At 45.0% G+C, this 20,782-nt stretch overlaps 8 protein-coding genes across 8 annotated transcripts; 5 read left to right on the top strand and 3 right to left on the bottom strand.

Moving 5' to 3' along the window:
• Positions 1-31: 31 nt before the first annotated feature.
• On the top strand, positions 32-758 carry V2V93DRAFT_380778 (plant basic secretory protein; the record flags this gene model as incomplete). The annotated part of the gene is made up of 2 exons (XM_066912073.1): positions 32-410; positions 472-758. The coding sequence occupies 2 exons, from the start codon at positions 32-34 to the stop codon at positions 756-758; spliced, it is 666 nt and encodes a 221-aa protein (XP_066765396.1).
• A 67-nt stretch (positions 759-825) lies between these two features.
• Positions 826-1,951, bottom strand: V2V93DRAFT_391569 (Ribokinase-like protein; the record flags this gene model as incomplete). The annotated part of the gene is made up of 3 exons (XM_066912447.1): positions 826-1,535; positions 1,591-1,899; positions 1,924-1,951. The coding sequence occupies 3 exons, from the start codon at positions 1,949-1,951 to the stop codon at positions 826-828; spliced, it is 1,047 nt and encodes a 348-aa protein (XP_066765395.1).
• A 1,287-nt stretch (positions 1,952-3,238) lies between these two features.
• On the top strand, positions 3,239-8,271 carry V2V93DRAFT_380776 (P-loop containing nucleoside triphosphate hydrolase protein; the record flags this gene model as incomplete). Its single annotated transcript, XM_066912072.1, has 6 exons — positions 3,239-3,309; positions 3,386-3,833; positions 3,896-5,063; positions 5,122-5,184; positions 5,244-7,631; positions 7,682-8,271. The coding sequence occupies 6 exons, from the start codon at positions 3,239-3,241 to the stop codon at positions 8,269-8,271; spliced, it is 4,728 nt and encodes a 1,575-aa protein (XP_066765394.1).
• Positions 8,272-8,735: 464 nt separating this feature from the next.
• Positions 8,736-11,642, top strand: V2V93DRAFT_347211 (uncharacterized protein). The gene is made up of 3 exons (XM_066907907.1): positions 8,736-8,855; positions 8,941-9,273; positions 9,326-11,642. The coding sequence occupies exons 2-3, from the start codon at positions 8,941-8,943 to the stop codon at positions 11,306-11,308; spliced, it is 2,316 nt and encodes a 771-aa protein (XP_066765393.1). The 5' UTR covers positions 8,736-8,855; the 3' UTR covers positions 11,309-11,642.
• On the top strand, positions 11,643-13,574 carry V2V93DRAFT_371000 (Metallo-dependent phosphatase-like protein). The gene is made up of 2 exons (XM_066910403.1): positions 11,643-12,038; positions 12,131-13,574. The coding sequence occupies exons 1-2, from the start codon at positions 11,802-11,804 to the stop codon at positions 13,409-13,411; spliced, it is 1,518 nt and encodes a 505-aa protein (XP_066765392.1). The 5' UTR covers positions 11,643-11,801; the 3' UTR covers positions 13,412-13,574.
• Positions 13,575-13,903: 329 nt separating this feature from the next.
• On the top strand, positions 13,904-15,621 carry V2V93DRAFT_391565 (uncharacterized protein; the record flags this gene model as incomplete). Its single annotated transcript, XM_066912446.1, has 5 exons — positions 13,904-13,942; positions 14,015-14,243; positions 14,313-15,332; positions 15,401-15,525; positions 15,589-15,621. The coding sequence occupies 5 exons, from the start codon at positions 13,904-13,906 to the stop codon at positions 15,619-15,621; spliced, it is 1,446 nt and encodes a 481-aa protein (XP_066765391.1).
• Positions 15,622-16,332: 711 nt separating this feature from the next.
• Positions 16,333-18,311, bottom strand: V2V93DRAFT_359379 (glycoside hydrolase superfamily; the record flags this gene model as incomplete). The annotated part of the gene is made up of 2 exons (XM_066908091.1): positions 16,333-18,080; positions 18,134-18,311. 2 exons carry the CDS (start codon positions 18,309-18,311, stop codon positions 16,333-16,335), a joined length of 1,926 nt encoding a protein of 641 aa, XP_066765390.1.
• A 261-nt stretch (positions 18,312-18,572) lies between these two features.
• On the bottom strand, positions 18,573-20,669 carry V2V93DRAFT_405751 (ICE2-domain-containing protein). The gene is made up of 2 exons (XM_066912658.1): positions 19,449-20,669; positions 18,573-19,394 (listed from the first exon to the last, which is right to left on the bottom strand). The coding sequence occupies exons 1-2, from the start codon at positions 20,243-20,245 to the stop codon at positions 18,815-18,817; spliced, it is 1,377 nt and encodes a 458-aa protein (XP_066765389.1). The 5' UTR covers positions 20,246-20,669; the 3' UTR covers positions 18,573-18,814.
• Positions 20,670-20,782: the final 113 nt, after the last annotated feature.

The following is a 20,782-nucleotide window of genomic DNA, read 5'->3' as shown; positions in this document are numbered from 1 at the left end:
TAGTAAACTTCTATATGTCACTGAGCTTAGTATGCCAGTGAAGTACAGGGTTGTATTTGACGATGCGGAGAGTCCAGGGTCTAAAATTGTGACGACTGAAACTGACATTCTACGCGATTTCCCGCAATGTAGTTCTGTTGCTCGCGATATCTTGTACGATGGCACATTTCACGCAATCCCAGATATAGATGTTATTTCGCTTTTCTTCGAGAAAATGGACGGTGTAGCATATTCAACTGCATGTTCACAAGGAAAGGAGGTGCATTTTAGTCTTGGGCACGTGTTGAATAGCTCGAGAAATAATGGAGCAGCGGCAGAGATCAAGGGAGTGTTGGTACATGAGACTGTTCATTGTTGGCAGTTTAATGGATTTGGTACTTGCCCCGGTGGATTGATAGAAGGAATTGCAGGTATGACTTGATATCATCTCCTGTTATTCTAAATGGGTTTTTTTTTGTTGAATATATGTAGATTTTGTTAGACTAAGAGCTGGGTTTGCGCCTCCTCACTGGAATCCACACAATGTCGGCGACAAATGGGATGCCGGATACGAGCGCACAGCGTATTTCCTAGACTGGATTGATAAAACACTATATCATGGAATTGTGCAGCAAATGAATGTATACCTCAAAACTGAAAGATACGACGATTCAGCTTGGGTAAAGATCTGCGGGATACCTTTGCCGCAGTTGTGGACTGCGTACTTGTCAGACAGGAATAGTCCCGAGGCGCCACCAGCGCAGCCTACGCACACTTAATAAATGCTCATTTATAAAATGCGATTCTATAACAAAGATCTATAATACCCGAAAATATATACACTCCTCATTTCAGCCTGATTCGTTTCTTATAATGATCTACTCTATCCATAACCCTAGTGCCGTTCCACAGCTCATTGTCTCGTTCATTTGTTGGGAAAGTGGGTTTCGCAAGTCCCACCTGCTCGATTGACAGTCCGGCTGCTATGTTGCCGTATATCGCGGCTTCTACAAGGTCTCCACCCGATAGAATATATCCAACACACATGGCACCGACAAATGTGTTGCCGGCACCGGTGGGGTCAACTACCAGTTCCGGCCATGGCGCGTGATATGATTCAAGCCAGATAATTTTTGAATTTTTTGCAATAATGAGACTTCCTAAAGCACCAGCTCGCAAAACAACGGCGGCGTCATCACGCATATACGGTATAAACCTAATAGCAATCTCTTCAATTGCTTTTTTATCTGTGGGTTCCGGTAAACCAAAAAAAGCTGCCGCCTCGGCAGAGTTGGGCGAGAGAATATCAACAGATGGTAGTGCTGCAAAGCAAGCTTGCAAATGCTCTGGTGTACATAGATCAGGAACTGGTTCCCACACAATGACTGGCTTTGGAAGATTGGGATTGTTAGCTGCGCGGCTGTCGTTAAGGCCATTGATTAACGCTGTTGCGCGTTCTGGTGAACATATTAGATGGAATGAGCGCGATTTGAGCAGCGGCGTGTCTACAATATCGTCGGTGGTGATTCTTTTCTTTGGGGTCAGGTATTTGAAAGCTGCATGACAATTGTCAGAGTTTGTTTGTGATAGCTGCCGTAAAAACACACACACCTCTGTAATCATTTTCAGTATACCCATTCCAGCCTCTTGTAGTGAGCCGCGAATCATCTTTCCGGAAGATCATTGTAGTGTCAAGAGCAAATAGATCTTTCCTGATTGATTCCGGAAAATCGCTACCAGAATCGACAATCCAGCCTACACCTTTCGAAGCAGGTGATGGTAAAAAGTACCGAGCGCCAAATGCTGCGTAGGTGCCTGCACCGCCGATGATGTCTTTGAGAGAGGAGCCGTCCAGGTATTCGATTTCGTCGATGATGAACATACCCAAAGATGCAAAAAGAATTTCAGGTTCTGTGTCTGCTGATAGAAAATCAGTGCTACTACCAGCACTAGAGATGACCTTTTGAGCCATATTGATATCTGTCGTGTCAGATACCGAAGGTTTATTACAAAGGCGACTGACTGAGAAGAGGGAACTGGCTTGGAGACGCAAAGAAGTTTGGAGAGTTCAATGAGTAACAGCGAGCCGCACGAGCTCATCGATAACTGAGGTGTTCGTCGCCTTATCGTATCGATTTATATCGTATTATTCACGCAAATTATCCGGGTCGGTATAAGATCTAGTGCTGCTAATAGTGATACAAGGATCCACAACGTAATAGTTAATAGCCGTAGATCAAGCTTCACTATCTGAAATCATTTATGCATCTTGCAGCTTTGGTGTACTATACACAATTCACAGCAGTATAAAGGATACACATAGCTCAACATACTGGATAACTAGTCACTGTTCAACAGAAGAACAAATTGTCAAGAATCTATAAAAATAGCAGTCGTCTCCATTCTACGGCGATGTTATATGATCACAACAATTAGACGCTCGTTCGAGAGAAGGTTAAGCCGCGGTTTTCAACATGCTAACGACTACAGCTTCAGCATGGCTGGCGTTAAGTCAGGTTGGTCTATTTTTCCAATTATATTTTGGCAGCATATAAACGAATGAACATATAACAAACCATATATTTTCAAATCGTTTGCGGCGTGATTAGCATGGCGGAACAAGTGTCACTGTACCTTCGGCATAAATGTGACCATCGCAAAGGGTACTCCCCAGTTTCTGAAGCCGAATACCCTCTAATCGCCTTCTCTTGCCAATCTTGATATCACTTTCGTCTCATTGTGACTCCTTAAATGTTTTTCAGTGACTCTTAATTTTCATCTCTCTAGTAATACTTTTGTTTCCAGCTGTGGAATTACTCATAGCTGCTCTAAAAACTCAAGTAAGAGTCATCAGCCTCGAACTATTCTGGTCAGCAACGCCGCACAACATTTTAGCGGCGATCAATAGCGTGCGGCTAATATTGACCTGAGCATTCTTAATCTCGAGCTATGAATAGTAGAACAAATGGATATTGTTATCAGCAGAAGGGTGTTTAATTTCGAAATATAACAGCGAGAAGTAATTGGACTTCTTAAGAAGTGATGGAACTTTTTAAAATGTAATGTAATGCTTTATGGATGGAGAAATGCACGCAGTCTAACCGACCCGCGTCCAACTCGACTTCGGCGGTACCTGCGAATCATTATCGACAACTATATGTCTACTTCAGTCGCGAACTCTCTTCTTGGTCTCAAATGTCTATAGAAGCCTCCATATCTCTACCTCGGGACAAAGCTTGATGATCCATATCCATCATTTATGCATTCGCAGCTACTCTGTCTCTCGCCCCTTTGGGTAGACGCAGACATTTCGACCTGTGCAGCCTCTCTGTATGTCTGATCTCTAGTCACTACATTACTTCATTACTTCTTTCGCTGCTGACGGCTCGTTTTTTATTTGAATTAGCTACCTCCGTATCCTGTGGCCGCTTGTAGCAGTTCTCGTCTCGTCTGCGCTAGTTCTACCTCTTCGCAGAAAACCTAGCGGTGCTATCTCTCTTGGCGCCGACGACTCATTAACGGCAGAACATGCTCATTCTGTTTTTGACGACGATGAAGACAATTACGTCGACCTCTACCGACTTCGTACAAATGAATCTGGCACTGTTCGCGTCTCTGAATCGTCTCCTGCTACTGAGTCTCCGGGTGACGACTACCTTGCCACCATCGTCGAAAATAAGGATGAGCTTGATCTTATATTTCTTCCCAGCACTAGCGTTCGGCAGCAAGTTGCCATAGAACGCGTTCTTGTGATTTTCTCAATTATCCTTCATTCCGTTGAACTTTTATCTGCCGCTGTATCTAGCGCATCTGACGATTCTGCACTTGGATCAGTCTGTTCAATTCTTTTTTGGGTGTGTTCGATCACTTTTTTAGCCTTTTCTTAAACCTATGCTGACCTGATTTCTTGGTGTAGGTCTACATTCTCTATCTCGCCTTCCTACGCACTTCCTCGCTCGACGAGCTCTCGTATCGTGCTTCTGCTAACCTGGCTTCCATTTATTTTGGGAATTTAATAGTAGCCGCCATAAGCCTCCGCTCTGTGTTCCTGTCCGAACATTCCCCTCTCTACTCTACGATAACCTCATTATCATCTATAATATCTCTATCGCTATGGATCAACGCTCTTCTGTTACCGCTTGGCAATATACCTGCCTACGTCGAAGTCTGCAAAGGTCTCACGTATCTCCCGGAGCCATTCTCTCCTCTCTTCGCTCATCTCACAATGTCGTGGCTTACTCCGCTTCTTTTCCAAGGACAAACGAGTTCTTTAAAGATGGAGGATGTGTGGGATCTTGCCTATTATGCGCGATCGACATTTGTAAGCAGGAGGTTTCGTGCTCTGAATAAAATCATGTCTTTCAGAAGGTCGCTGCTGAAATTTGGTCTGGACACTTATTTTATTAATTGTATGCTCACTATGATTTCTGCTGTGTTTTCATTTGCTCCTACCGTTTTGCTACAGTATATAGTTGGTTACATTGAGGACCCGAGCTCGACTCCGCGACATATGGCGTGGCTGTATGTTCTATTGTTGCCATGCTTTTCGCTGACGGCATCTTCATTAAATGCTCTAAGCTTCTGGGGATTCAGAAAAAACGCCATCAACTACCGCTCGATCTTGATCACTGAGATTTACTCGAGAGCACTTCGGCGCAGAGAATCTGACATCATGGAAGCAAACTCCTCTACCGATACTGGTGGTAAAGACGCAGATAATGGTACTGGAAATTTAGAACCTCAAGAAAATGCTGGCAAAAAAGTGGAATCCGAATCTGAATTCACAACTGGCCGTGTCATGAACTTGATGTCTATCGACGCGACTCAACTTTCCGATACTATCACGCACTCTGGAGTCCTCGTAAAGACTGTGGTTGCGCTTGTCGTCGCTTTTTTTTTCCTTTTCAATCTTCTGGGAAAAAGTGCGATTGCTGGCATAGTTGTTTTCGCCACTCTTGTTCCTCTAAACATCAAGATCTCACAGGCATTTGCGACCAATCAAAAGAGAATAATGGACATTAGCGATCGGCGAGTAAACAAAACGAACGAAATTCTACTGAATATCAAAATAATCAAGTATTTTGGTAAGTTCTAATGCTCTATTTTATAAAATAAACTTAGCTAAATTGTTGCCTGTCAAAGCCTGGGAGCCAATGTTCCTGAAAAAAATCACAGAACTGCGAATTGAAGAAGTCAAACAACTTGGTACTATATTCTCGACGCCGTTGGTGGACTAATCTGGTTTGGATCTCCCATTATCATAGTCGCCTCCTTACTCGGTACCTACACTGTTGTCGCAGGTCATGAGCTCACTGCTTCAGTTGCATTCGGCGTAGTCTCGTTGGTGAACGTCATTAAAATGCCTTTAGAAAGTTTCTCGCATTTAGTTACGATGATGATGAGGGCAAAAGTTGCATTGGATCGTATAGCGAGCTTTATGGAAGACTCTAACACTACGGATAAATACTCTCAGCTATCAAAGAGTCGGGGGCTAAATTCGCCGTATATCGGCTTTGAGCATGCTTCCTTTACGTGGGGTGCCAGTAAAAACTCTGGAAAATTTAGCCTGACCAACATATCAGTTGACTTCCCGGTTGGGAGACTGTCGGTGGTTTTTGGGCCTACTGGTTCCGGCAAGACCTCTCTTCTCATGGCTCTACTGGGTGAGATGACTCTTCTTGAAGGTTCAGTATTCTTGCCTGGTGTGGCAGATAACCGGAAGCCTCAAGTGGATCCGGAGACAGGGTATACAGAACAAGTCGCGTACTGCGCGCAGCAAGCCTGGCTTCTCAATGATTCTATTCGCAACAATATTCTTTTTGGTCAACCAATGGACGAGAACCGGTATCGACAAGTAATCACAGCTTGTGCGCTGCGTCGCGACTTCAAGATTTTCGAGCACAGCGACTTAACAGAGGTTGGCGAGAAAGGCATTGCCTTGTCTGGGGGACAAAAGCAGCGAATCTCGCTTGCGCGAGCAGTATACTCTCGAGCCAAGCACTTACTTCTCGACGACTGCCTCAGTGCTATTGATGCACATTCTGCACTCTGGGTTTATCAGAAGTGCATCACTGGACCGTTAATGGCTGGTCGAACCTGTATTTTGGTCTCGCACAATGTGTCGCTGAGTGTTCCTGGATCTGATTTTGTTGTTGCGATTGATGATGGTAAAATCCAGTTTCAGGGAACACCGACCGAGTGTTATGAGCAAAAAATTTTGGCGTCGACTATCAAATCGGAGGAGTCTCTTGACTCGGCTTCCTCTGACTCTGTACAAGCTGCAGCCTTGCATGAAGAGGCTCTGAAGGATTTAGATGAGTCGCCTTTCATTTTGAAGCACCTCTCTGAGGTTCCTGAAAATTTTGAGATGCAGCAAAATGGGCAGATTAAATCAAACACGTACATGACTTATTTTAAGTATATGGGTGGCACACGCTTTTGGACCTGTATTTTCCTTGCATGCATATTTCAACAAATAGCTGAAGTGAGTAAGAACTGGTGGATCGGCCATTGGTCTGATGTCACTGCTGAAGTTGAGACTGCTACGACAAATCATGGACCTCTTTTCTACTTGTCAATTTATCTCTTGATTTCAGTTATATTTTTGGCTGGGACCTATGGTCGCGATATTATCTGCTACCTTGGTAGTGTCACAGTATCGCAAACCATGTTTTCTGATTTACTCACTTCAGTATTATATGCTACGCCTCGCTTTTTTGACACTACACCTGTCGGTCGAATTCTTAATCGATTTGGAAAAGACGTTGAGACGGTAGACCGAGAAGTTATAAGCAGTTTCATAAATGTCGAGTTATATGTTGCCGAGCTTACGACTATAATTTTTGTCATTTGCATGATCATTCCGCAGTTTGTTTTTGTGGCCATTATCATCAGTGTTGGCTTATTTTATGTAGCCAAACTGTACTCCAGAGTATCTCTCGATTTGCGTCGAATGCAGAGTGTGACGCTGAGTCCTATTTATCAGCATTTTGGAGAGACTTTGGCTGGTTTATCTACCATCCGAGCTTATGGACGAGAGGCTGAGTTTGCGCATCAGAATATGTCAATTCTAGATATGAATACCCGTCCTTTCATGCTTCTTTGGGCATGTAGTCGCTGGATGAATTATTATTCTCAAGCTCTCGGTGGTCTTGTTGCGGCGGCTACTTCGTTTTTCCTCATTTTACAGAGCGACAGTATTGACCCTAGCTTTGCTGGCCTTTGCCTGACGTATTCAATGACATTTTCAGAAAGCATGGCTTCCTTTGTTTTGCTTTGGACAATGAGTGAGATGAATATGAATTCCGTTGAGCGTGTCATTGAGTTTATTGATACCGTGCAGGAAGCTCCTGCAGTTATCGAGGACGCAAAACCGCCTCCAGGATGGCCGCACGAAGGCTCTATTGAAATACACAACTTGTCATTGCGATATGCATCGGACTTGCCGAAAGTTATTGACGATATTAGTTTTGATATTCGACCTGGATGGAATGTGGGAATCGTCGGCCGTACAGGTGCCGGAAAGTCTACTATTGCTTCGGCATTCTTTAGGTTTTTAGAAGCTGAGGAAGGGAGGATTATGATTGATGGTGTTAATATAAAGGGTCTTGGTTTGAGAGATTTGCGTGAGGCACTGACGATTATTCCACAGGGTAAATTTGTTCTAGTTAAAGATGTTGAAAACATGCTGACGAAGATTTAGATCCCACATTATTTGCGGGGACAATCAGATCGAATTTGGATCCATTCGATCAGTATTCTGATGCCGCAGTATTCGAGTCGCTTCGAAGAGTGCACCTCATCGGACCTTCACCAGATGATCCCGCCGCGACGTCATCATCATCATCATCCTCTGCACCACACACGCAGTTCAATGTGTTCACAAATTTAACCTCGCCTGTTTCCGAGTCGGGAAATAATTTATCTCAGGGTCAACGTCAACTCATATGCCTTGCGCGTTCGCTGCTCAAGTCTCCACGGATAATGTTCCTTGATGAGGCTACGGCATCGATAGATTATGCCACTGATGCATTACTTCAAGCTACTATTCGCGAGGAATTCCGCCGATCTACAATCTTGACTATTGCGCACCGTCTACGAAGTATTATCGACTACGACCGGATTCTTGTTCTTGAAGCTGGGAAGAAGGTCGAGTATGATTCGCCTTACAAGTTAATTACGAAGAATGATGGAGTATTTAAGGGAATGTGTGAGAGCAGCGGAGAGTTTGATGTGTTGAAGCAGATGGCGGAGAAAGCGTTTATAGAAAAGCAGCAGCAACGACATCAATAGACAATGGGCTGTTTAGACTGTTAGATAAAAGTTTTTGTTTCCGTTTTTTTTCTGGTTTGATATTTGACACAGTACTAGAACAGAGGATATTATTACATGCATGCAAAGATCCGCCTTGGTATCCATTAAAATAGTTTACATGATTGTAGTCGCTCTGCTATCGAGCTGGATTCATCTTGAGATCTCTAGTTTCACGTGATAGTTATCTTCCCTTTTTTCCCAAGCAATATATTGAGCTCCACCCAAAAGCTCTGCTGCCGTGCCCGAGCAAAAGATCATTATTCACCGCTTGATTATGTCGTTCTTACTAATTGACAGCTCGGTAATGTGTCGATACTAACCGCTGTCGGAAGTGCTCACTCGCTTAAGCCGAGGACGTGCGGCTTTGATGAATGACATCATGCCCGTTTATTCTGATGGACACGCTTCAGATCATCGTCATGATGCCGGATTTGGCGGGAACGGGTGGAGAGACTTTATAAAGCGGCCAGTACCATAAGTTTCTTGGATCTGTCTATTGTATTCTCTTCGAATATAGAACTTGGATATTCTACTTGCTATCACTACTACTTCACCACTCAATTGTATGTATACTCGTATTCTCTAACTATGCTGTATCTCAAAAGATCGCTATGTGATGAAATAAATAGTAGCTGACTTAAAATCCAGATGACACACTCAAATTCAACTATGGCAGCTCGCTTGGCTGCAATATCAAAGGAGAATGAGTCTACTTCTTCAATTGATTCCACAGCCTCTGATTTTTTTGATAGCAGCAATGCATACAGCAATGACTACCGATCGTCTCATGGAGCAATGAAAGATTTACCTACTCCGCCTCATACTATTGATGATGCAAATGTTGCTGGCATACCTGTCAGACGGCGCACGAGCTCAGTGTCGGATTCGGACTTTAATGTCTTGGGGTCAACTACCTTGAAAGATTTGCTGAAGCTGCCTGTGCCCAAATATAAAAAAGAGCCGTGGATTCATTCTCTCACTGTACGTTTTTATGGCAGTACCATATGTTAATGCAATACTAAATCTTGTTTAGGCCATGTTTATGGGTCTCGAGATCATTCTCCCGTCTCCAGGTGAGCCCGTCGAGGCCATCACCTTTGGATTCTCGATCCACGATGGCTATTTTTCGACCGATTTTGCCCTCATGGATAAGCAAGTCAGATCTGATAGAAACCCTTCAGAATATCCAGATATTATCACAGAATATATTCTCGGCGAAATCAAGGCCTACTCCACAGATCACTTGTTCAAGTTCTCCGCTCTCGGATTTAGACAGTCTGTTATGAAATTCTGTCCTCAGTTGTGCTCTAGATTATGGAGTGAGCTCGATATCCTGCCGTTTGTATTTCCAAACTCGGTGATGTCGGGAAGCGAGGACAGGAACGAAAGAAGTACAGCAGTGCAACTCTCTTGCGATGAAATCGCGGATTCGCTTGCTCGTAAACTGATTATGTTTTTTGGACCTCGAGGACTCCCGCGCACAGTCATCGGGTACAGAAACAGGGTCGAGGTCGACGATGACGGGCTTATCCACATGGTCGATCTTCCAGATTATGAAAGATCTGTTTCTCCGCAGACATGGCTATGTATCAACAAATTTGTACAGGAGCTCAAGACGACAAAAATCAACGGACATGTAGGTACTCGTGTCGCGTTCTTTAACGCTACTCCGCAGGGCGGTGGCGTTGCCTTGATGAGACACGCGTTGATGAGACTCTGTAAATTATTTGATCTTCATGTGATTTGGTACGTTCCTAGGCCCAACCCAAGTGTCTTTCGAATCACAAAGAACAATCACAATATCATCCAGGGTGTTGCCGATCCCAATTTGCGACTTACTGATACTCAAAAAGACCAGTTTACAAGATGGATTGATGCCAATTACAAGAGCTACTGGAGTACTGGCCCATTAGACTCAAAGAAGCCACCCGGTGTTGATATTGCAGTCATGGATGACCCTCAGACTGTTGGCCTTATTCCAAAGGCAAAGGCTGCCGGTATCAAAGTAATATACCGTTCACATATCGAGGTGCGATCTGACTTAATCAAGCAGAAAGGTTCTCCTCAGGAAGGTGTTTGGGACTTTTTATGGAACTCTGGGATCAAAGATGCCGATGTCTTTATCTCTCATCCTGTAAAAGGATTTGTGCCAGAAGCAGTCGATATCTCGATGGTCGGGCTCATGCCTGCAGCCACTGATTGGCTTGATGGTTTAAACAAAGATCTCTCACGCTGGGATACTTTTTATTATATGGGGGAATTTAAGAAGCAGTGCGAAGAAGTCAAGGCAAATAAGCTGGTATTCCCCATGCGGCCATATATTTGTCAGATTGCTCGTTTCGATCCTAGCAAGGGTATTCCCGACGTTCTTCACGCGTACCGCAAACTAAGGTCAATGATGGATGACGATTGGCCACTCAGAAAGATACCACAGCTTGTTATTGCGGGGCATGGTGCGGTTGATGATCCCGATGGCACAGCGGTATATGACCAGACAGTTCAAACGATCTCCACTGAAGAATACGCTAGTATCGCTAGTGATATTATCGTCATGCGACTCGGCCCCAGCGATCAACTTCTCAACTGTCTTCTATCAAATGCACTGGTCGTTCTTCAACTCTCATATCGCGAAGGATTTGAAGTCAAAGTTTCCGAAGCGATTCATAAAGGAAAGCCTGTTGTAGCGTATCGCGCAGGCGGTATCCCTCTTCAGGTCCAGCACAAAAAGAACGGATACTTGTGTAATGTGGGCGATACAAATGACGTTGCCAATCGCATGTATGACTTATTTACGAATGCCGACTTGTATCAGCAAATATCCACTTTTGCGTCTTCTTCAGTAAGCGATGAGGTTCATACGGTCGGTAATACCGCCGCATGGTTGTACTTGTTCAATGAGCTTGCAAAAGGGAACGAGGTACGACCTATGGGGGGGTGGATCTATGACTTGATGAGAGAAGCTACTGGGGTTCCGTGGATAGAGAGAGAGAACAGGTTGCCGCGAACTTTAATGTAATAGATTTTCTGCTTGCTGGAAGATTTGCGCGTACTACTAATTTGTATGTCGTGAACTGATTTGTCGGTCCTAAATCATTTTGGAGCATGCCTTCTGCTTTGTCAAATAACAGGATTTGTTTCCTGTACTTCATTAGTTTACGCGAGGAAAAAAGCGTGTCGCGAATTCGAAATGGGCATGTGTGCATCACGACGCGCCGCCTAAAACTTATCAACGCCCGAAGACTAATTTCAAGCCCACTTGCTATACTACGAAATATAATCAGACAGGTCTATAACGTGCAAATTAAATAAGTTTGAATAGTTAGGCTAATAGCTTGTCTCCTTGCCTCTGCCTTTAAGAGGAAATAGCTGGAGCATCACGTAACACGAGACCCGTCTTAGTTTACAGACATCCCTTCTAAACAGAAGTCGCTCGCGACACTCCCACTCCTATTTCCCCAGCCCATGTCCGAAAACCGCAGAAGAGCACTTATTTCCTGAGTCCGGACTCAATGCCGACATACGAGTCGTCCTATCCACCAAACTTGTACCAAGCTTCGCGGCCTCGCGCAAATCGTGGATCTGGATTTCAGCTGATCGCGAATGGACGCCTGGGTGCTGCTCTTAAACGAGTTTTAACTTCTTCAAACTTACTGTGTTTGCTCTGGGGTTATTGTTTATATTGGGGCGAACGAAGAGTAATTAAAGATGCGGTCCGTGATTGTGACTGGAGCAAATGGGAAAACTGGGTATGTCAAACTTACATAAATTTACAATACTACGACATCTTCACAATTTAAAATGAGCATTGTACTGATACTTGTTTTTACTGTCGATCTAGCCAACTGACGCGATGCCCAAACATGTAGTACTTGTTGCTGATCCTCAATTGATTGATGCTCATACATATCCAGGACGCAACATTTTATTTCAGGGTCTGACTGAATACTACGTTGACACGTACATGCATCGAGCCTGGGAGAGTATTGAGAACTACTTGTATTCCGACGCCACTATTTTTCTTGGAGATTTGTTTGACGGTGGTCGGGAATGGGAACATGATCCGTGGGTTCGCGAATATCAACGATTTGACAAAATATTTCTCAGTCGAATAGGTAAGCTTACATTACGTGAAGTTGCAGGAAACCATGATATCGGGTTCGGCGATACAATCAATGTCGATGCCTTGAACAGATTTCGAGCATATTTTGGAGAACCCAGCAGAGAGCTGAAAATTGGTAATCACTCATTTGTTATTCTTGATACAAATTCAATGATGAACAAGCAGAATGAGGAGGTGTACGGTCCTGCGTGGAATTTTTTCAACCGGATAACGGAAGATATCCAAAATGCAAAAGCTACGGCATTGCCCAGTATCTTATTAACGCACATTCCGCTCTTCAGAGCTAATGACGCTTCATGTGGTCCTAAGCGAGAAGGCGCACCCTCGCTCCCAATCTCAAGAGGCTACCAGTACCAGACAGTAGTGGATCCACAGCTAACCGAAACTATTCTGGATAAACTACGTCCAGTAGCTGTATTTTCAGGTGATGATCATGACGCTTGCAGATTCGAGCATATATATGCTGGTGGAGCCCGGAAAGCGGTCGAGTATACAGTCAAGACTTTATCTATTGCGATGGGAGTGTCATATCCTGCTTTTGAGATGCTCTCGCTATGGAATCCCGACGGAGTGGATGCTGGGCATACAACGTTTCAGACAAAATTGTGCATGTTGCCATCGCAATTTGAAATATTCAAGTCATATTTCAAAATCTTGCTGTTAACATTAGTAGTTATCGGATATGCTTCGGTAACTTCATACAAGTCTTCCAAGAAGTACGGCAGAACCCCTGGCATTGATTTCCTGTATGGTGGATCAGGTTCATCTGTCAACGACAAGAAAGATAAATCTTTTCGTGTTTACCCTGCGCCGATAATGATGGCGATTGCGCAATTTCGAGCACTCAAACGAGGCAAGTTCGGTATCAAGCTTGGTAATATAATAATGCGGATACGGGGACGACCGGGGACTCTGCAAAGGGAATTTACTGATCGACTGTGGTATGTGATGTGTATTGTTGGGAGTATGTATCTGTATCTGATTTTGCAGTGGGAGTAAGATCAATATTTGTGGGTGATCTGAATGGCGGATGTTAGCTTTTATTAAATATTGTTCTTTTTGCTAGTGTACAATAGTCCTATGGATCTTAATGCTTTGGTATCATATCACAAGTCTACAATTATAGTAAAAACACCACACGCAGCCGAGCTGCGGCTCATCCCGAGAACGGGACCGCCAAAGTTTATATCAATCCACGGGTTTTCAGAGCGGGTTCGCAATGGGAATTTCCCAAGGCACACACATAACTTTTACAAGTTTCACGCGTTCTGCACCAGCTCTTGGTTCTAGCGGTCAATTACTATACCGAACATGACATCAGCAATGCGTGCCTTGCGCTTCGTGCAGTCGCGTCTATCGTCGCAGACAACTCGCTTTGCACTGCGGTCTACGACCTCGAGAATGTCTGGGCTTGCTCATGTTGCTCCTGCTGTCGCCTCTCAAAGATATTACTCTGCAGCGGGTACGAAGATTGTAAAACCGACAGCTGAAATGTATCCAGAGATAATTCGTGACCCGAGATTCGGCGAGGTGTGTAGCTTTGTTCAATGGGTTTTTTTTTACTCGCTTGTGCTCTAGACTGACAATCAATTAATGAAACAGCTTACGCAAGCCGATATCGAGTATTTCAAATCTATTCTACCCGAATCGTCGATTTTACAAGATGACCAAGATTTATCCGGTTACAATATTGACTCCATGCGCAAGTACAACGGTCAGTCGCGTCTCGTTCTCAAGCCTCGCTCTACTGAGGAAGTGAGTAAGATTATGAAGCATTGTGGTGAGCGTAAATTGGCCGTTGTGCCTCAAGGCGGAAACACTGGTCTTGTTGGTTCGTTTTTTTTCTTTATTTACCTAACGCTTTTTAGCGAATCAGAAAAATGCTAAATTTTGAAACTAGGCGGCTCTGTTCCTGTATTTGACGAAATTGTAATCTCTCTGTCCAACCTGAACAAAATTCGTTCGTTTGATGAAGTCTCGGGAATTATTGTTGCCGACGCAGGCTGTATTCTTGAAGCCACTGACATGTTCCTTGCCGAGCACGGATATATTTTTCCTCTTGATCTCGGTGCCAAGGGATCCTGCCATATTGGAGGCAACGTCGCGACCAATGCCGGTGGTCTGCGATTACTTCGCTACGGCTCACTTCATGGCTCTGTCCTTGGAGTTGAGGCTGTCATGGCCGATGGAACCATCGTCAATGGTCTTGGAAAATTGAGAAAGGATAACACTGGATACGATATCAAGCAGCTTTTAATCGGCTCGGAAGGAACCCTCGGCGTTATCACCGGTGTTTCAGTCTTATGCCCTAAACGATCAAAGGTGATGAACGTTGCATTTTTCGGTCTTGATTCTTATGAGAAGGTGCAAAAGGCCTTTGTCAAGGCCAAGAGCGATCTTGGTGAGATTTTATCAGCTTTTGAGTTTATGGATCGCGAGTCGCAGGACCAAGTTGCGCAATTTAGTGAACTACGTAGACCTCTTGATGAGCAGCACAACTTTTACGTACTCGTCGAGACTTCCGGTTCGAATCGATCGCATGATGAGGAAAAGCTTCAGGAATATTTAGAAGGGTTAATGGAGGCTGAGATCATTGACGATGGTGTGCTGGCACAAGATGAGACTCAGATGAAGAATATTTGGACATGGCGCGAGGGAATTCCCGAATCTCTTGCTCGCACTGGCGGCGTGTACAAGTATGATGTTTCAATTCCGCTTGAAGATTTGTATTTGATGGTTGAGGATTGCCGAGCGAAGTTGGTCGAGAAAGGATATGAGATCGGAACTGAGGAATCTAATATCGTTAATGTGGTTGGGTACGGGCATTTGGGTGACGGAAATTTACATCTCAATGTCGCGGTCAAGAGCTACTCCAAGGACGTTGAACATGCTCTTGAACCATGGGTTTACGAATGGATTCGTGAGTCTTTTTTATTTTACGAGAAATGCTCGGATTTCTGATTGCTGACTGGATATTTTTCAACATAGAAAAGCGTCAGGGCTCTATTTCTGCTGAGCACGGACTTGGTTTCGCTAAGCGTCCTTATTTGAAGTATAGCAAAGATCAGAGCATGATCAACCTCATGAAGCAAGTCAAGAATGTCTATGATCCGGTGTGTACTCTACAGTGTTTGATTGTATAAAGCGCAATGGGAGCTAATTGTTCTTGGATTTAGGATGGAATCATGAACCCTTACAAATACATCTAAAAGTATACCTTAAATTTAGGATGGTTTATATATTGACATGATTACGATACAATACCATTCTTGGGTTAGATATTTTTGGAATTTACCTTTACGATGACTACAAGCAACATTTATAAAAGTTAATAGTACAATTTGGTATTACAATTATCGATATCCAACCATAAGAGAGGTCGGTGTTAAGAGAAACCAGCTAAAGTAAAAAGGAAAATAAAAATACAACACAGCACGACACGTAAAATGGTGACATCCACTGTATACAAAACGTAGTGGAACTACACATTTTTTCAATCGTGCGAGAAGGTAAACGAAATGACAAATCATCGAGCTATTCAGCACACATTAAATCCATCAAAATTCAACATCTTCAAAAATGAATACCAAAATAACATAAAAGAGAGTGGTAGTAAATAAACAAAATAATAAACAAAATTTCAAAAAGAGCGTAAAGGTCTCATAAATCCACCTAAAAGTATCATCTGCCAATCATCTCCGGACGTAGTGATTTGAATAAAATAAAAACCAAACTTCAAAATAAATTAAAAGGAAAAAGAATAGTTGTTGAAATGAGACCCGCCGCGAGATCGCAATTTCTTAAGACCAAAGCGAGAGAAAAAAAAACGGTCAACTCTACAGAAATACTCACAATGTCCGCCAGAGCATTGTAAATATATCATAGAATAAAATTCTGACTCCATTAAGAAGGACGTTTACTTAGAATAAGTCGACAAGGCCAAAGCGCTGCTCGACTCCAAATAAACCAGCAAGCTTCCAGAGATCATCAGCAAAAGTGAAAAATACTACATCTACTCCACCATTGGTTTCAGCCTTAATACTTTCGATTGCAGCAAGTTGTTCAGCCTTTCCAGGAACTGCAGCGCCGTTAGATTCCGTGCCTGCCGAAGGCCAACCGGTTTCCAAAATGACGACGGGGAGCTTCGAGTTTGAAAACTCGGAAGCGCAGGCAGATTGGGCAAGTAGCATATTTTGCTTGACAAAAGAACCTGCTTCTGAGGGGCTTACGCCTGCATCAAAGAACGGGTGCACGTTGACACCCACAGCGTCAATGACAGGGCAGAGAATATCCCGGTTTGACTGTAAGACAGCAATAGTCTCAGCAGTAGTAACCGGGCCCTGGTAGCCTACGATGCGAAGAGCGGAGCGAACCTGAGTAATGTGAAGCGCGAGGTCTTCGGCAGTGCAAAACTCGTTAAAGATAGCCTCATTTCCGACAACAACCATATCAACAATATCCCAGTGAGAAAACTGCGACAGCTCTTCAAGCTGGACATCGTGATCCTCAATACCGGACTCGTTGATTGAAAGACCAAGAATCATATAAAGCCCATTATCGCGAGCGGTCTCGCCGACTGTCGATAAAGACTCGCAATCAGTAGAATAGATACGCACAGAGCGGAATCCCTTGCTAGCAATCATCTTGATGTCAGACGCAATGTCAGACGATGACTTGCACGCACCGGAGTCGGTGTACGGTGAGTATGAGATAGCCCAGGCCTTTCCCTTGGTAGACTTCTCGGTCTCCCGGGAAACAGATTCAGGGAGATTCAAGACAAATTCATCACGGCGAGCAAGTCGTTTAGCAGCAGGAGCAGACGTTGCGACGGCTAGCACGGTATCTGCGGTCACAGTCGTTACGACACCGCCAGTTACCGTATAAATGCCTCCCGAAGTGCATTCCACGGTATCGTAATAAGTCGTGTCGGTGGTGACGGTACTGTCCGGAGTTGAAACAACGACGATTTCCGAACCACTAATAGTTGTCGTGAACGTCACTGGCGTCGGAGCAGTAGTAGGGGCGACGAAGCTAGAAGTGGTAGAGACGACGAGCGGACTTTCTGAACTCGCAGTCGAAGCAGGCACGAGCCACGACGCAGTCTGAGTCTGCGTGAAGGTGACATAGTAAGTCGACGTCTCGAGGGCCTCAAAAAACTCTGATGAGTAGACCGTATACGTCGAGCAAGGCACTACGATAGTTTCGGTATCGGTGACGGCGGTGGTGAAGAAATCACCGATGGTGTAAGTCGGACCAGGGATAGCAGTGATAGTGACGAGCTCGGTGTAGACAGTCGGGGTAACAGTTGTCTGCACGGTGGTCGTCATGTAGATAGTCGAAGTCGTGACCACGGTCTCGGATGCAGTGGTGGTCAGAGTGAGCGAGGGCGTGACGACGACTGTCGTGTTTTCCGAGATGGTCTTAGTTAAAGACGCGCTGACGGTGACTGTCGCGGTGAGTGTCGTGGTAGGCTCGGGGGAGGGGGTGACGACGACGGTGCCGGTTGCGGTGAGGGTCGTGGTTGGCTCTACCACCGTCTCGGAGGAGTTTGCGTAGCCATAAAAGGCAGGTCTAGTTGACGATTCGGGATTGACGGTGACATAAACGAGTTCGGTTACGGTCGATGAGTAGGAAGGCGTCGACGGGGTTTCGGTAGGTTTAGGCGGTTCTGGAAAAAGAGTAAGAGAAGGTCGGAGGTATCAATGAACAAATAAGACTGACCGTAGTCGACCCAGTAGCCAACAACGTAGGTGGAGCACACGAGGCCTTCGTCCTGCTCGCGGGGCTGGAGGAAGTCGGGAGCCGGAGCTGGTTGGCGGCGGTGACGGTGGTGGGCGTGGGCGCTGGCGGACGCAAACGAGGCGGCGAGGACAAGCAAAGCGAGCGTGCATGGACGCATTGTTGCAGAAAGGAGCGGACGCGCAAAGGCGAGAGAAGGAGCGGCGAGCGAAGCGAGAAGGGCTGCGGAAGACACGAGAAAAGAGGAAGAGAAAGAGCGACAAACAACAACAAAGGCCAGTGCCGGTCGCGAAGGGGCGACGCGTTGTTGTCTAGTCCTGAATTGGCTAGCGCGAGGCCAATCGGGGACCCGAAGGCAGACGCGCCGCGCGCACGTCTTGTTTACATTTTTATGTTTTCGAAAAGGGACTGATAAGATAGTACGAAAAAATAGACACACATTAATACACGACAATATATTATACAATAAAACAGACACCGCACAACATCATTCTGCTTTCTTGAACCCTCAGAACAGTCATCCTCTTCATCGTCATTGTCTCACGGGCCACATTCCAGTCGTCAGGGCAACGCCGCTCGCTAGCCGAGAGAGACCCTGTCAAAACCCTATTTTCGGCGCGTAACTCACGCGTCACCTCCGCACGCGTCATGCTTACGTCGCCCCTATTCCATCTTCCAGTGCCGCGCAAGACTCTCGCCACGCGACTCCTTCCCGTACATCATCTCGGAGGTGTACAACCCTAGCGTCACCGCGCTATTCACCCACGACCATAGCTGCCATGTTGAAATCTCAAACCCGGCAACCATCGTCGTAGACTGTAGATACCCAAAGTGCTGCATCAGCAGATGCGAGTACACCGCAATCAGCACGCACGGCGCATAGGCCCGCACAAACAGCTGGCCCATAGACGTCCCCTCTAATTCTGCATCCGCATCCGCATCGCCAATGTCCTCGCTGTCGCGGCTCGCATCGCCGTTGGCGTCGACGTTGGCGTCGACGTCGGTGTTGACATTGGCGCTTTTTGACCGCGACTCTGCTCCTCGCGGCACTGGGCTCTGCGAGTCACCCGACTCTCGCAGCGCGGGAATTATCTGCGTCGTGGCAAACAGTACAAGCAATCGGTACATTAAAGACACTACAATCGATGGAGTGATGGTTGACATGGCAGCCATAAGAAACTCAAACGTCGTCGCAAAGCTTGCCGGCACAGCTGATGCAAGAGAAGCCACAATTGTAGCATAGCTGTTAAAAGTCAGTATACAAAGGAATCATATATAATAATGACCATGTTCTCACCTCTCCATAATAATCGGCGGAAACGGCGGAAACGGCGGAAGCTCAGGTTTTGACGCACTGCTGTCGCTACCATTCTTTGCCACATCCTGCTCAGTTTGGCTCGGCTGGAAGTCTGTGAAAGTCTCATACAAACAGAAAACCATGTACCCGAACAGTAAGCTAGACTCAATCAAGTTTCCTCTTCGCGACACAATGCCATATCCACCCAAGAATATCGTACAGGTTAGCATCGCTCCAATTAGCGTTGCATTTACAGCTCCGATAGTGATTGGGAAAGTGTAAATTCTGTACAGAAAATACAATGCACAAGTGACTATGTTGGCAGCAGAGATGAGCAGGATGATTGTCCAAAAGTCAGAGTTGCGCTTCATTAGATATCGACTGATCTGACCCGCCGCCTGAATCACAAGCAGTGTACAAAATCCTTCTAAAATTGTGAAACCTGCAGTAGCATTCTCCAGGAAGAATCGCCAAGGAACTAATATACGATTCCATAGAGGATATGCATGTTCAGGATCAGAGTAGATGTTGAGAAACATCACAAACAGAGACGGGATAATGACATGCTGACTGTAATACACAATATGTGTTATTGTGCTAAACTGTGTATTGCGACCTAGCAATCTGATAGTCGCCATTGAAAAATAAAACACAGCAAGCGTGAGCGTAAACGCTAGACCGCACTCCTCTCCGCCGACATCGAATGCGAGAGGAATCGTCAAAATGATGAGCGACAGGTAGACTCCATTTGTGAACACATTAAACCATGTCCAGAACGATATTGAACCCCACCGCATCTAGATTAATTAAGAACGTCTGTATGTGTAGTTCAAATTTATAAGGTGATTATAGCGTGATAAGGCTGAAATCGATTACGCCTGATATTGGCGTGACAGTCGGCCGTCGAGCAAGTTCATAAGAAAGCTGCCAATCCGCTGCCTCAAATAGAAGGTCTTGTAGTATGTATTCTACCTTTCTTTTCTTTGTCTTTCTACTTTTGGCAATCCTGATCAAGCCAACAGACGCGTCAAGAAAGCGTAGGTGTCTCTAGCCTCAGGCTCACCAACCACAAATCGATCGAGGTCAAACTGCAAAAGTCAAAAAAATCAGATATTGACTTGCAGCAATATGATCTTCACTTTCTTCGTCGTCTCTTGTTCATACAAGCAGTTCTTTGGGTATGTGGAAATAGAATCGTAGATGTGCTTGAACACTATGGCCAGATCAATAAGAGAGAGCGATGAAATTTCGCTGTACTGTAAAAATTACAGCTCGACCCCTCGAACAACACCTAACCCCGATAATAGCTGAGTAGTCAGAAATATGACTTATAT

This window comes from Kockiozyma suomiensis (genome assembly GCF_038497685.1).
Source record: "Kockiozyma suomiensis strain NRRL Y-17356 unplaced genomic scaffold V2V93scaffold_8, whole genome shotgun sequence".
In the NCBI taxonomy this organism is placed as follows: Eukaryota; Fungi; Ascomycota; class Lipomycetes; order Lipomycetales; family Lipomycetaceae; genus Kockiozyma; species Kockiozyma suomiensis.
This window is presented reverse-complemented; position numbering and strand designations above follow the sequence as displayed.

Bases quoted from the DNA above. Each gene is read 5' to 3' on its own strand.
- V2V93DRAFT_347211 (XM_066907907.1), top strand. From the start codon at position 8,941: ATGACACACTCAAATTCAACTATGGCAGCTCGCTTGGCTGCAATATCA. The intron at 9,274-9,325 runs GTACGTTTTTAT...AATCTTGTTTAG, and splicing joins CGTGGATTCATTCTCTCACT to GCCATGTTTATGGGTCTCGA.
- V2V93DRAFT_371000 (XM_066910403.1), top strand. From the start codon at position 11,802: ATGCCGACATACGAGTCGTCCTATCCACCAAACTTGTACCAAGCTTCG. The intron at 12,039-12,130 runs GTATGTCAAACT...CTGTCGATCTAG, and splicing joins GGAGCAAATGGGAAAACTGG to CCAACTGACGCGATGCCCAA.
- V2V93DRAFT_405751 (XM_066912658.1), bottom strand. From the start codon at position 20,245: ATGCGGTGGGGTTCAATATCGTTCTGGACATGGTTTAATGTGTTCACA. The intron at 19,395-19,448 runs GTGAGAACATGG...GACTTTTAACAG, and splicing joins CCGCCGATTATTATGGAGAG to CTATGCTACAATTGTGGCTT.